This window comes from Madurella fahalii (assembly GCF_045866475.1).
Source record: "Madurella fahalii IFM 68171 DNA, scaffold_1, whole genome shotgun sequence".
NCBI classification, from domain to species: Eukaryota; Fungi; Ascomycota; class Sordariomycetes; order Sordariales; genus Madurella; species Madurella fahalii.
The window spans coordinates 328,471-342,940 of NW_027263971.1; the positions used below are offsets into that span (position 1 = coordinate 328,471).

A 14,470-nucleotide genomic window follows, 5' to 3' on the forward strand; every position below is an offset into this window, starting at 1 on the left:
CTTGCTCACGCCTAAGTTGCCTGCCCTTGCTCAACCCAACCACTACTTTTGACAAGGCACATTAAAGTAGGCTAAGGATAGCTATAATCAGAGCGCATTAACTAAGTTCAAAGTTGGTCTTGGACATAAATACTCAGCAAATAGGTCACGTTTCCTGACTAGGGAATGGGCAGTAGTAGTTAAGTCTCTCCGTAGATCCATCGCTTTTAATTAACCATGGAGTCAGCCATTCCGTCAGCCCCTTCCATACTACCTAATTACTTTCCCCGGATGTGGCCGTCTTAGTAAGAAATACAGAAAGGAAGTTCTGTTGTAACGCGACGCCAAATACAGCAACATAGTTCACGGACCGGTGCAACGCTAAAGAGGAACCCATGTTTGATCACGTGAATGGGTTAAAGGGTGGGATTGCTGGATTGAGGTGAAATTGAAGTATGAAAAAGACTAAGCTGAAGCCAAAGAAACTGGTCGAAAAGTGCAACGGCTTGAGAGCGGTAGATCCAGATTCGAGGATGTCTCTGGCGGAAGGACGGACTCACTTTGTTGGTCTAGAATTGAAGTGAGCCATTCATGAACTCTAATAACTTGACCCCTTGGGCGAGGTGTAGTATGCAAAATATCGGCCTCCTCCGCCTTGCACCTTTCCAGGATTCAGCAGCTGATTCCCATTCGTAATTCCCGGGCGTATATGATCACATACACCTCTAGTTTCCTGCTGGTCGAGCGGCTAACAAGATCTAGACCGGGAATGAGGTGGATAGTACCCCGGCCCCAACCACAGGGTGGGTTAGGAGCTGCCAACAAACCCTCAGCCCAATGCAACCCCTCGCCCCGCAGCCAACCAGAAATCCTGGGATGCCAGCCTGCAGCCTTGCTATGCTCAATTCGAAAGGGTTTATTGTCTGCTAGTGACCGTATCACATCCGCACCCACCTCAGCGACCCCAGCCCCCGCGATGCTACCCCGCGGGCCCTCCGTCCGAGCCGATAACTACCGTGCAAGGACTGAAGTTGCCCAAGTAGATTTCCCAAGAAGTTATCCCAAGAAGTTTGCTTGTCTTGTCAGCTAAATCCCCTCGTCTGCTTACCAAACCTCAACTAACTGTAGAATGGGTGTACTCGGCGCAGTGTTCGTGTCGCTCGCCGCTTTATCGGTTGCGGCGAGCATACCAACAACTGCCAATCGGCGGCAGGCTTCACAGCTCCGTGAGCACTACGATTTTGTTGTTGTCGGTGGAGGTACCAGTGGGCTCACCGTCGCCGACCGTCTGACGGAAGCCTTCCCAGCGAGTAAGTTCTGCTATCGCCATATTCTGGTTTACTAGCTGTGGCTAACTTCGATAGAAAACCTGCTTGTGATCGAGTATGGCGACGTCCAGTTCGCACCCGGAGTCTTTGACCCCCCAACCGACTGGATCACGCCAGCCCCCGATGCCCCTCCGGCCTGGACATTCCTCTCCCTTCCTAACCCTGATATGGGAAATCAAACAGCCTTCGTGCAAGCCGGTCAAGTAGTCGGCGGGAGCAGTGCTGTGAACGGCATGTTCTTCGATCGCGGATCTCGCTTCGACTACGATGCTTGGACTACACTCAACGACTGCGGAAATGCCTCAAGTCAAATCAAGTGGGACTGGCAGGGAATATTTCCCTACTTTAAGAAGGTGAGAAAACATGACAGCAGCTCGTTAGGCGGGACTTCTAATTGGCACTTGACATGACAGAGTGTGACTTTCACGGAGCCGCCTGCAGCAATCGCTCAACAATACAATTATACGTGGGATGTGTCTGCGTACGGGGGCTCTACCCCCATATACGCCACCTACGCGTCCTTCCAGTGGGCCGACCAACCCGTCCTCGGAAAAGCATGGCGAGAGATGGGCATTGAGCCCGTCAGAGAATGCGCTAGCGGCAACAAGGAAGGAATTTGCTGGGTTCCGGCTTCACAGCACCCTGTCACGGGAAGGCGGTCGCACGCTGGGCTAGGTCATTACGCTGACGTGCTTCCAAGAGCGAACTACGACCTTCTCGTAAAACACCAGGTCGCCCGAGTCGTATATCCCGAGGGACCCATGTCCGGACCCCCGCTCGTCGAGGTTCGGTCACTAGTCGATAACCAGCTGTTCAACATAACTGTAAAAGGCGAGGCCATCATCTCAGCTGGTGCCCTCCACACTCCAACAGTGCTGCAGAGAAGCGGTATTGGACCGGCGGCAGTCCTCAACAACGTAGGGATCCCCGTGGTCCTCGATCTTCCCGGTGTTGGCTCTAACCTCCAAGACCACTCCGGCCCTCCCGTCACTTGGAACTACACGGAAGCGTACGGGTTCTTCCCGCTTCCGTCCGACATGGCCAGTAATGCCACTTTCAAGGCAGATGCGATTGCTGCCTTTGATCAGACCCCGGCGCGCGGGCCGTACACACTCGCTGGAGGGAATAGCGCTATCTATGTTTCGCTCCCGCATGTGACCAGTGAATACCAGGCCATCGTCAAGAGGATCCGCCGGATGGCCTACAATGGATCTGCCGGTTCTTACTTGCCCGACGATGTACGGTCGGTTCCAGCTATAATTGCCGGTTACAAGCAGCAACTCCTGGCTCTGGCCGACCTGCTCGAGAACCCCGAGTCGCCCAGCTTGGAGACCCCTTGGGCTACTACGGAAGCACCCGGATTTTCCACCGCCTGGTCATTCCTGCTCCACCCTCTGAGTCGTGGGACCGTTCGGCTCGATCCCGCAGATCATCTCGCCCAGCCGATCCTTGATTACCGCGCGGGATCCAACCCCGTCGACATGGACATCCACCTGGCGCAAGTGAGGTACCTACGCCGGATTTTCGACACCCCAACTATGAGCGGGTACGGAGCCACCGAAACCGGGCCGGGACCAGCCGTGGCCCAGAGCGACACTGCTTTGACAAACTACATCAAGGAGCGAAGCATCCTCTCATTTATGCACCCCTGCTGCACGGCGGCCATGATACCCGAGAACAAAGGCGGTGTCGTCGGCCCTAATCTCAAGGTCCACGGCGCTGCGGGATTGAGGGTCGTTGACATGAGCATCATGCCGTTGGTTCCGGCAGCTCATCTTAGCGCGACAGCATATGCGGTTGGAGAAAAGGTGAGCTACGATGCGTCAAGAGTATATGAGATCTGCTAACGAGTCTAGGCTGCGGATATCATCATCCAGGAGTGGACGGGGCATTAGAAGGAAGTGATGAAGAACACCTAGAAGCTACCTATTAATTCGAGAATGTACTTATGATTCGGTCTGTTAGTCTACATAGACAAACAATCCTACCCACTTCAACAGAAGCAGTCTGTCGTCTTTAGTCTGGTGTACTCCTGTCTCCCATCCCAGCTCTCCTGGGGCAGAGGCCTGCAGGCCACGACCATCACCAGCAGCAGCAGCAGCAGCAGCAGCAGCAGATAACGAAGCTATCATCCACCGCCATGATACTACCCGCAATCACTAGCTCCCCAGACCCATCCACCTGTCCTAAAATGACTTCACTTCTTCCTACTCATCCCCGGCATCAACGGATCCACCGCACCGCAATCGGCCGCCACATCCTCCTCCGACTCGGTCGGCTTCCCCCCGGCATCCCCGGCGGGCAGCCGGATCGTGTGGTGCAACCCCTGTGGGAGCGGGTCGTCGTCCGACCGGTCGGCGGCGACATCGGCCTCGCTCTCGGTCGGGTTGCCCTTGACCTCTGCGCCAAACATCTGCGCCGAGATCAGCACGCCCGTGCCGGCCCCCGTGCCGCCGGGCGTCTGGCCGTGGTAGATCTGCGTGCTGTAGAACGACCGGGTGCGCTCATCGATCGCCGTCCACGCCTGGTGGCGGCTCGGGGTTTCCCAGTGGGTCCAGCCCTGTCCCAGGGCGCCGGCGGCTTGGTGCGTGGTGCTACTAGGAGTAGTAGCGCCGCTGGGTGGGTCTTGGGCGGCGGCGGGCTTGCGCCTCGCGCGGAGCGTGTCGATGGTGCTCGTGCAGGTGACAAACGTCCGCACCTGCAGGGCGGCTGCCCTAGGAAGCGCAGGTGTAATTCTCGGGACGAGAACATGCATTGTGGGAGACTAATTTATCGCGGCTTATCCCGTGTCAACTGGAAACGGGACGTTTTACCTTGGCTAGGTTTTATAGTCTCATGAATCATCTCCAGCTTTCGCCGTAACGCATCATGGTGACATGACGGTCTCCAAAACAAAGACTGGACTACAGAGAAAAGGAAGGTCAAGCCTGGTTGATGGCTTGCGTCAAAGGAACGTCACACACGGCTTAGACAGTGACCCCGCATGCGCATTGCGTAAACTGCCAGGATTGTCAGGACCGTTTGCCCTTCCCAACTTCTTATACAGCAACTCCCGCTACGAAGACACGCCCGCATTGCCAGCACCGACACCAACACCAGTATTTCTCTGATGGAAGCTGGGCAGTTATGTACATACGCTAACGGTTAACCCGTCCGATTTCCGTACGGGGATTTCGGCTAGCTGAATTCCGGCAAGACGGCACAAACAAGCCACTTGAACGCCCGCACCCCAGCCCTGCAGGTCATCATGTCAGGGGTTTCATGCGGCGCTTCCATTGCGTACCGTGCCGGTATCTTTTGGTCGGAACCGCTGGCACCCCAATAAGGTCATGAGGACCCCCACGAGCAAGTGGAAACCAGTTGCCACACAGCAATAGCCGGACGGGAACGGCGGTTGATAGGCGCCATTGGGAGACCTGAGCGGGCTTTTGAGACGTCCGTTAGGGCGTTTTATCCTTAATGGAAACGATACCGACAGCTTGTTTGCCGGTTATCCGAAACAACTGTCTATGCTGTGAGCCCGTGGCCGGTGGGTTGCAAAAAAAGAGATCGTCAGGGGTTGGGAGATGCGGAGGCGAGGGCCGGGTTAGGCGAAGATCGGCACCAGGTCCCTGGGGATCAGCCCGGTGATCTTTGCTCAGAAGAAGCAGAAGGGGTCGTCGGCACCAAAGTGTGCACACGAGGGATAACTCTAGGCAGGGGGATGAAACTGCTGTCCGCCCCCAGCGGCAATGGCAAAGACGTCATTGCAAGATTAGAGCTCCCGCGTGGGAATGGGCCCGCAAGGGGGACCGCATGCGGGTTGGGGGTTGCTCCTCCGGGCGAGGGCTTTTCCCATCTAAAATCGGCGCATCCACCGATGTCCCGGCAGCCTGGCAGTACTCCCTGATCCCGACACGCTCCCGCTCGGAGAATCTCGTATTAGGGCACCAGAGCAAGAGCAACGAGTCAACATGTCGGCTCTCACAGGGCAAGCCCCCATCAACCTCGGGCCACTGACGACAACCTTCACTCCACCACCAGAATGCACAGTCGCTGTCGGAGCCGATCGCGGTTTTCTGGGAATAGGGGCCGGGCCGAGTGACGTCGCCTGGCTCGGACAATCATGCTCACGCGGCAAACCCTCGGATGCCACAACGTGCTGGCCGCCAACTTCCCGAGGTGCGGAGGAGGGGTCACGCCCGCTTCAGGGATGGGGGTTCTATTCGCCTGGCATACATTGCCCCGCTGGATATGCAACGGCCTGCTCGGCCACGGGAGGAGGAAGGTCAGGCTGGCCGGTGCAGTTCCAGCTGCGAGACGGAGAGACGGCGGTTGGTTGCTGCCCAAGGTGAGTTCCTCGTCTTTGCTTGGGTCAGAATCTATACTGATTTCCCCCCCAGCGGTTATGGCTGCGCCAACATCGACGGCCAGACATGCACAATGATTGCTACGTCGACAGCCGTGCCCACGGTCACCTGCGACGGGACGAGAAGTGGCGATTTTGCCTTCCTGACAGTCCCGGACGAAGAGGCATCCATCACAGCCTTAAGCCTATTCGCGCCCATGATCCAGGTCAACTGGCAGAGCAGCGACCGGCCCGAATCAACGTCGGGAGGGAGGTCAGCGCGTCCAACTCGAGCAAATACAGACGATCCACCTTTGACATCGACCGGCACGCAGACCATCGACATAGGAGAGGGGTCGGACTCGGATACGCTAGTGATCGACGACGATCCCCAAACCACGGCAACCGGTACACTCGACCTTGTCGGAGGCGCAGCGACCGCCACAGGCTCTCTCGACCAAAAGGAGGAGACATCCGACGGCGAGGGCCTCAGCTCGGGCGCGAGAGTGGGATTGGCAGTTGCGGGCTCCTCTATCGTTGTGGTGATATTGGTCTGCGCCATGTTTTACTGTTGGCGGCGGCGCAAGAACCAACAGGAAGAGCAAGAGATGGACCGATTGTACGGCTTGAAGCACGCGTCGGGCTTACCCAGCGACCCTACAACAAGCCAGGACATCCCGGGGTGGTACCGCGGCCAGAGGTTAATGACTCCGACACATGACCCGTTCCAAAACCCGCCGAGGGAACCCCAAATGCCGGCGTCGCCATATTATCGAGGCTACGGGCCGTGATTGATCAGTGGCTTCTATAAAGCTGTGGAATGAGTTTCCGGCAGGTGGTTTTTTGTTTTCTTTGTGCCATTTAATTGGGCAGGTTCTCTGTCGAGCGTCGTGTATTTGTAGTGGGGATGCCGTTGGATTGATGGATTGGCGTTTGGGACGAGGAGAGATACCTAGTGTAAACCAGCGGTTGATGAGAGGAGGGATCTGAACGGATACGCCAAATTTCTGCATCCTGCACAACAGCCGCGCCCTGAATGCCCTAAAACTTACAGATTTCTAGTGTAGTGTTAAGACCCTGAAAACTCCCGAGATCTCGGCAGGTGCACAGGCCACAACCGCACGTGGCGCTGCCACGCCACTGGTGCTGGGATCCACACAGCAGAGCTGCCCCAAGCTCCAATGCACGGGCCCGATTGATGCAATTCACCACAACGGACCCCAACCAGCCGACAACGGTCTCAATCACCTCCAGATTGTCGTGGTTCTGTCGTTATATCTTTCCGGCAACCGATGTCGATATGAGACAATGTCGGTCGAGCCCACGCGCCCGCTCCTACTGCCTCAGAACCGCAAACTCAGACACCTCCGCGGCATCTCCCTGCGTAACCTCGCCTTCTCCCGGCCCCGCGGACGCACCATTGACGACGCCGCTCTGAACAAGACCCCTGCTAAGCTCGAGTCGTTGCGAACCGCGCCCCAGCTACACCACGCGCTCTCGTCCGAGGACCTGAGACCCCTGAATGCCCGGCGGAGGAGCACGAACCTAGCGAATGCCAGTCCTGTTACGCGGCAGAAACGATTTGAAGACGTATTCGACAGCAGGCTGACCGATGCGTTCTTCTCGCTGCATGTCGACGGCGGAGAGGACCCCATTTACATTAGCGAGGTCTCAGAACGCGCGACGGTATGACTAGCCCCCCGATGGCCATGGCCGCACGACTCTGGCTAACCTTGGCCCAAACAGAACTTCGACTTCCGCTTTTTCGAACTCTCCAACCTCGATTCATCAGTCACGCAAGCGCCGCAAGTGACAATCAAAGTATGGACAAAGCGTCACAGCACGTGGAGCTTGTTGATGGTGGATGAGGTCGACTTGCGAGCCCTCAACTGGCTTGGCAGCCTCCAGAATGTACACTTCCCGCCGAACAGCCTGGTCTTCCACATGGTCGATGGAGTGTATTCCCTGGAGCTCTCTGCGAAGCCTCAGCCGCCCAAACAAGGCACCTCGGCGCCGACCTCGTCGTATAACGCGCTGATGCGACTGGCTACCCTGGACAACTCGATTCAAGACGCACTAGTAACCCACGATCTCTTGACCCAACAAATCAACGACCTTTTAAGCAAGGAAGTTAAAAATGAGGTTCCCGGGGCGGAAGCCCAACTTGCTTTAACAAACAAATATTTGACACAACAACGGCGGGCGGTAGGGACAGCTAAGAAGCGAAACGAGGACCTGAGAGCCTCTATCGTGGCGCGCAGGGCAGCCATCGCCCAAGGCCGTGCCGTCCAAGAAAAAGCCGCCAAAGACGTCGAAAACGCTACCGACAAGCTCGCCCAGTCAAAAGAGCTTGTCGCCAAAACCAAGGACCAAATCCGCGGCCAGCGCCGCCGGATCTGCGAGGACCTCTCGCGCATCTACAACATCGTCCCCATCCCCCTCGCTCCTCCCCTATCCTTCCAAATCTGCGGCGTCCCCCTGCCCAACACAAACTACGACGAATCCTCGTCTCGCAAATTATCGTCGTCGTTGTCGTCGTCGTCGTCGTCGCCGTCGTTATCTGTCGACGAAGACACCCTCTCAGCCGCCCTGGGCCACGTTGCCCATCTCACCGACGCCCTGCAATACTACCTCGCCGTGCCCCTGCCCTACCCCATCCGCCCGTTTGGCTCCCGCTCGAGCATCCGCGACGACATCAGCCAGCTGCCGGACCCGCAGCGCGAGTTCCCGCTGTACGTCCCCCGCGGCGGATCTAGCGCCCAGTTTCGCTTCGACTACGGCTGGTTCTTGCTCAACAAAGACATCGAGGCGCTGTGCGCCTCTCAGGGGTTGAAGGTGGTGGATATCCGGCATACGCTGCCCAATCTGAAGTATCTGTTGTATGTGTGCAGCGCCGGCAGCGAGGAGGTGCCGGAGAGGAAGCGCGGCGGGGTGAGGGGCTTGTGGGCGGGGAGGATGAGGAATCTGGGGGTCAATGTTGGGAATGACGATGCGACTAGTTTGGGCGGGAGCAGGAGGGGAAGCGATGCGAGTGATGCGCTGGGGAAGCAGGGCGAGGAACTTAGGAAGGCTTTGGTGAGGGAGAACGGCGAGGGGATCAAGGGTGGCTCGTCGTCGCCGATGGCCACCGCCATGGCGCTCCCATTTGGGGACGGCGAGACAAAGTTGACTTTGCGGACCAAGGGGCTCAGAGAGAATGCTGCAGCCTGAAGGAGAGACATGAGGACACGGAACAACGACGGCTGGAACATATGATACCCTGGTTATACGTAACGTCATACGACAGTGAATGGCCTGGCTAAGGCAATTGGCTAACTTTGCGTTCAGTAACCAACCACTCGTCCAGTTCCATTCCCACCGTCTGATTATGAGAAACTTGCCTGTGTCAAAAATCATACAAAGTGAGAAGGGGCTTTCACTTCACTTACGGGAGTCTATTCCCCTAGCCAACTTACCAACACAGCATTATCCCCCAAATAACGAGTGTCATCTGTCACTCTCTTCTAACCTGAGTTACCGCGCCCACTCAAAATTGCCTAGGAGCTCCCATAACTGCTCTGCGTTTATGTTTCCAAGCAACACAACTTTCCAGCTCGGCGCCACGTTAGCTCGCCCAAGTCAATCGTCCCACGGCTAGAACATGAACCATCCTGTCATTGCCCATCCGTCATCCACATCCACCTGAGTCTTTATGATGCGTCCAGCAAGAGCCAACCGTCCACAGCCAAGGTAGATGAAGGCCAAAGCAACTGCGACTGGGGCAAGGTTACCGGACTCTGTACAGAGTGCCATCTTGACAGTAGGGTTGATTCGTGCATGAAATCACTTGCCAAATTCATCTTGTGCTTGACAACCGCTTTTGGTATTGGAGTCTTTGGGATTCTTTCTCTAACTATATCCGGTCCTGGTCTATGTCTGCAACACTCGTAACACAGCTCCCCGCGCCGACGCCATCTATTCGTATTTATAGGCCCCCGTCTTTTTATCGACCGGCTTGGCAACTAATTTGACCGGCCAGCAGTCTCCTCGGCCCTGCTTCATGGGGATTGGGGCGTAGATGCGCCATACCCTGACCGTCCCGATGACACCTCCTTCCAATGTACGCAGACAGGCAAGCCAGTAATGGGGCATATTCTCCCGCGTATACATGAATAGACCATTCTCAAGGGCTGTTTCTCAAAGTCAATATTGCTGTGGGCAGCAGGAGGTCTCTGCGTATACTGAGCTGAGCCATCACTCACCTTTGACATTCTGGCCCGCGAATTCCTTTCCGGGGACTGTGGCGTTCCACGACGAGTTCGACGGCAGCGCCGTGGTGAACTGCAGAGCGCCGTCCCTCGGGTTTACGTACCAATATTGATGACCCGGAACGTCCGCAGCCTGCACACCGTGTCAATACACGTTTCCATCATCTCCGCCCCCCTTCCTCCAGTCGCCAGAACGGGGCCTCACCATCTGTCCCCCCGGAAGAAACACGGTTTGATTCCCGTATTCAGAGCACTGCACCTTCGCCCCCGGCGCGGGCGAACACGACGTGCACAGCCTCGCGCCGGCACCGATGGCGAGGTAGTTGCCGCACGCGTTGACCGTCATGTTGCCGAAATTCGGCCGGGCGCCAAAGGCCGCCAGCGTGAAGGGGCTCGTCGCGTCCGGGAGCGACTTGAGCGTCCCGTCTTCGCAGGAGAACTGCTCCGGGGCGTAGCAGCCGCCCGACCCGCTGCAGTGGGCGGTGGGGAGGGTGTGGATGACGGGGCAGAGCGCGCTGTCGTCGTAGCAGGTGTATTCGGACGGGTAGTAGCTCGCCGCCCCGCAAGTCTGCAACTCCTCGGCCAGGACCGGCGCGGCCACGGCGGCGGCCACGGCCACGGCGGCAAGCACGCGTGCGACAGCCATCTCTAGGGCGGTTTGTGGAGATCGGGATGGGCAGCGAGTGTTGGCGATCTGACGACATCGCTCCAGGGACATCCCGGGCTCAAAAATATCGAATTCGACGTATATAGCGCTGAGCTGCGGTGGACGTCTAAATCACGCCGGCTCTGTTTTCCATATTGACAATCTAAACTTGCAGCATCATGACGGACCAACCAGATCCGGCTGCTCGGTGCGGTCCGGTATTGCCAGTTAACATGGAGGTTGCTCCCGACGGATAAATCTGGTCCTCGATTGAGGCTCTTGGCTTGAGAGGCCAAGCGGCCGTGGGGTTCTCCAACCCGTCCTACGATTGAGACGATTGAGATGTCCGTACGAAGATATGCACCTGAAAAAGAGTACATCGGGGATTGTGCTCTAGGACGTCGTGTCGGCTGCCAACTGATAGGTTGCCGCGTGCTTTCCGCGCCAAACTTCGCATCACGTTTCCACACGGAGGCAGTGACCCTCGAGAACAGCGCGCTTCACCCCCGTTGCCATCGTCCAGTCCAAGATGCCTCTGGGCTGCGTTTGCGAGATTGACGGCGGAGGACATGTTGTGGGAATTATCTCAAACCCATTGGAACAGAGACACAATGGAGGTAGCCGAACACACGAGGACCCCGACTCTGGTCGCGGGGAGGGGTAGCGCGTGATAGAGAACAATTGCCGACAATTCACATCCCTCTGGCTTGGCTGCGCGGCTTTGGTTGTTGATCTTCGCGGTGTCTTTCCATCAACCTCATGATACTATTGAAGGTAGCCAAAAGTCAACTACCGGGTTGTGGCGTCCGCTTTTGCACGATGGCGGACTGCGGCGGTTGCCAGAGTAGGACCGCCCATCTTCCGTGCGGGCTGGGGAGTGGACGCCAGCATTTGTGGTAGCGATGCTCACAATGCTGGGGGAAAAGGTGCGGGAGGGTTGGCGTTGGCTGCCGGCTGATATTGGATATCAAAGCGAGATTTGGCGGCCCTCCAACTCGGCCAATACTCCATGCAAGCCAACGGCCCAATGATTCCCATTCTGGCAGCCAGGGACCAGACACCCTCCCCAGATGCTTGTACCTTTATCCGGAACCGGGTGTGTGTCAAGTCAGGTGCAGGTTGCAACCAAGAGACGCCATCATGCAAAAGCAGTGACAGCTGCCAAAAACCCCCGCCTTTCCCCACAATATAAGAAATCTGCTAATGGCAGTTGTAGGTTCGCCCGCCGTTGCGGGCCGTGTTGTGTTGGTGCGCCTGCATATTCGTGCTGGGGACTGTACTGTACAGTACTGTACGCACAGGCGCTGCGGACCCCCAGAAAATACGAATCGAGCACTCATCCCGCTCCCCGCCCAGGCGCACACCGTCTGTCTGTCTGCATGCTGACCAACCGTTGCAATGATCAAGCCGCAACCAGATTTGGGATTTGGGGTTGGGAACTTTCGTCGCCCGGCTCCTTCTTTGCTGTTGTTGGTCTTGGTGTTGGTGTTGTTGACGAAGGCCGCAGTACCCCCGAGAATGCCTCGAGAGCCAACAGTTAATGTCGATCGCGCAACAAACTTCGGATGGCCACATCAGCCCACTGCCGAAAATGCTCTTGTTTCCCCCTCCCAACCAGCCGCAAAGCGTCATCCTTGGCCGTGTAGCGTAAGCAATCTGCACCTGTGTGTTGGTATTGCCCCGTGAAGACTGCCAATGCGCGACCATCGGCCGGAGCGCCAGGATTCTGACGGAGAAACCCTTGGTTCTCCCTCGTTCTAGTGTTATTTTATTCTCAGGTTAAAGCTGGCAAGGGGGTTGGCTAGCTGCAAGTCACAAGTTTGCTAGACGGGGCGATCTTATCAGTTGCCGGCCTTGGCCCGCGAGTTCGAGATCTCTGGTAGCCATGATCGCCTCCAGTTCCTGGCGTCCCAGCAAGATGACCCGCCACTTGTCGAGATCACGCAGTGTCCCAGTCTCTGCGGCCAAAACCACGCATAATTGCCGATGCCCTCTCGGGCGGAACCGAGCTCAGCTTTCTCTCCCCCAGATGCTTGGCCCTCAAAGATGACGTTGCATTGGCAGCCGTCTCGGGTCTTGTCCTCGCAGCCTGCCCCGGGGACCGGCATGCAGCCTGGGAACGAGCTTTTTCTTGCCAAATGCTGCCGGCACGAGCTCCCCTCCCCCTCCACACCTTATATAGAGTGGTTGCCAAGAGAGCTTGCAGCACTTCTGGTCCCTAGCCTCTCCGCATTCTCCAGTCTTACATCGACCGGATCGGAGTCCGCCCAAACGGCACTCATCGGAGCTTTGACGGAAAGAGCGGGGACGGCCACGCCATCGCGTCGGACTGTGTGTTGAAAACAAGAATGTGTAACGCCCGGAGCTCGAGTCGAAGTTGTCAGAAGCCGGGCCCGTGCTACCCCGAGACATTATGAACGACACCCAGCCGCTACCCCCGCCGGGACTGCCCCCACTGCCCCCGAACCTCCCTCACGACTCGCTCCAACCCAACATCATCGCATCGTCGGCCATTTGCTGGGTGGTTGCCGCCTGTTTCGTCGGATTGCGCTTCTACACGAGAGGGTTTATCATCCATGTCATCGGCCACTCGGACTGGAGCATTCTCGTTGCGCTGGTACTTTCACCGGTCCGAATGCGATCCTCAATCCCACAGGCGCTAACCATCCTTCAGGTATTTGCGGCGGCAACATGTGGTGGGGTGATAGAACGTGTGTCTGACGTCGCTCTTCTTGTTTCCGCCTAGCGCTGACTTTGCGCATCCAGAGGCCGTTCATGGCTCGGGCTACCATATTTGGGATCTCGACCCGACTGATACGGAATCCGCCATTGCGTGGGGAAGAGTGAGTTTCTAGGCGGGATGATGAAGGTCCTAATCTCCAACGGAAGCTAATTCCCCTCAGTCAGCCTGGTACGGCATACTCTTCTACAACCTGTCGCTGTGCTTCTCAAAGGTCTCCATCTTGCTGCTCTACATCCACCTCTTCTCGTTCAAGTGGGCCCGCACTGCTGGCCAGGTACTGCTCGTCATTGTCATTCTCTCAAACATCTACATGATGCTTGTGACATTTACTGCTTGCATTCCGCTGCAGTCATACTGGGACTTTACTTTAACGAAAAGGTACTGCCATTCGCAGTCTATCTGGTGGTCAAATACGGGCTTGCACATGGGTAAGACAGATCTAGCAGCCACCGTGGCCGGTCGATGCTGACTGGGGGGAGCAGTGACCGACTTTCTGATATTCCTCCTCCCAATGCCCGTGGTGTGGAGCATCAAGCTGCCTCGGCGCCAAAAGTTGATCCTGTCTTGCGTGTTTGGATTTGGGTTCCTGTGAGACCTCCCACTGCACCCGAGGAGCCGCGCTATTGGAACATCATACTCATATCGTTATCCGCCGCCAGGGTCTGCTTTATCTCCATCCTCCGCCTCCTACAGCTCTTGCGCGCCCAGGTCGACCCTGACTTCACCTACGTCGCCGCCGAGCTCTCGTACCTCACTGCTGTAGAGGTCAACGGCGCCATCGTCTGCGCCTGCGTTATGACCCTCAAGCCGCTCCTCGCCAAATTCTTCCCCCGCGTGCTGAGTTCACGCGCCTCACGGTCTAGTTCAAACCCCAACCGCGCGAGCGACACTCTCGTTGGCCCGCCCACCATCGGCAGCCGCCCGTCCAAGGCCCCGCAGAGCCCAGTCGATGTTATCGACGGGGAGATGCTCGGGAAACGGAGGGCTGGCGCGTGGGTGGACGGCGGATATGTAGAAATCGACGATTCTTGGGGGGTTGATGTCGAACTGGCCGAGAATGTGAGGTCAAGAAGAGGGGATGATCTCGGGACGCAAGGACGGCCTCAAAATGGGGTAGTACGGGTGCAGACGGATATTACCATCATCAAGGAGGACAAATAGGAGTTTGCCATGGCTATAGTTACTTATCGTGCTTGCTTT

General features: G+C 57.0%; 6 protein-coding genes across 6 annotated transcripts; 4 read left to right on the plus strand and 2 right to left on the minus strand.

Annotated features, from left to right (window-relative positions):
* Positions 1 to 1,108: 1,108 nt before the first annotated feature.
* On the plus strand, positions 1,109 to 3,202 carry MFIFM68171_00087 (Glucose-methanol-choline oxidoreductase N-terminal domain-containing protein; the record flags this gene model as incomplete). The annotated part of the gene is made up of 4 exons (XM_071055509.1): positions 1,109 to 1,289; positions 1,344 to 1,660; positions 1,721 to 3,115; positions 3,164 to 3,202. 4 exons carry the CDS (start codon positions 1,109 to 1,111, stop codon positions 3,200 to 3,202), a joined length of 1,932 nt encoding a protein of 643 aa, XP_070911610.1.
* A 302-nt stretch (positions 3,203 to 3,504) lies between these two features.
* Positions 3,505 to 4,062, minus strand: MFIFM68171_00088 (uncharacterized protein; the record flags this gene model as incomplete). Its single annotated transcript, XM_071055510.1, has 1 exon — positions 3,505 to 4,062. One exon carries the CDS (start codon positions 4,060 to 4,062, stop codon positions 3,505 to 3,507), a length of 558 nt encoding a protein of 185 aa, XP_070911611.1.
* A 1,198-nt stretch (positions 4,063 to 5,260) lies between these two features.
* On the plus strand, positions 5,261 to 6,425 carry MFIFM68171_00089 (Proline-rich receptor-like protein kinase PERK2; the record flags this gene model as incomplete). Its single annotated transcript, XM_071055511.1, has 2 exons — positions 5,261 to 5,637; positions 5,690 to 6,425. 2 exons carry the CDS (start codon positions 5,261 to 5,263, stop codon positions 6,423 to 6,425), a joined length of 1,113 nt encoding a protein of 370 aa, XP_070911612.1.
* A 517-nt stretch (positions 6,426 to 6,942) lies between these two features.
* Positions 6,943 to 8,844, plus strand: MFIFM68171_00090 (Autophagy-related protein 14; the record flags this gene model as incomplete). The annotated part of the gene is made up of 2 exons (XM_071055512.1): positions 6,943 to 7,320; positions 7,381 to 8,844. The coding sequence occupies 2 exons, from the start codon at positions 6,943 to 6,945 to the stop codon at positions 8,842 to 8,844; spliced, it is 1,842 nt and encodes a 613-aa protein (XP_070911613.1).
* Positions 8,845 to 9,588: 744 nt separating this feature from the next.
* On the minus strand, positions 9,589 to 10,527 carry MFIFM68171_00091 (Endo-1,3(4)-beta-glucanase 1 carbohydrate binding domain-containing protein; the record flags this gene model as incomplete). Its single annotated transcript, XM_071055513.1, has 3 exons — positions 9,589 to 9,803; positions 9,876 to 10,014; positions 10,087 to 10,527. The coding sequence occupies 3 exons, from the start codon at positions 10,525 to 10,527 to the stop codon at positions 9,589 to 9,591; spliced, it is 795 nt and encodes a 264-aa protein (XP_070911614.1).
* A 2,413-nt stretch (positions 10,528 to 12,940) lies between these two features.
* On the plus strand, positions 12,941 to 14,431 carry MFIFM68171_00092 (Rhodopsin domain-containing protein; the record flags this gene model as incomplete). Its single annotated transcript, XM_071055514.1, has 6 exons — positions 12,941 to 13,144; positions 13,202 to 13,238; positions 13,294 to 13,370; positions 13,431 to 13,698; positions 13,753 to 13,858; positions 13,930 to 14,431. The coding sequence occupies 6 exons, from the start codon at positions 12,941 to 12,943 to the stop codon at positions 14,429 to 14,431; spliced, it is 1,194 nt and encodes a 397-aa protein (XP_070911615.1).
* Between the last annotated feature and the right edge of the window lie 39 nt (positions 14,432 to 14,470).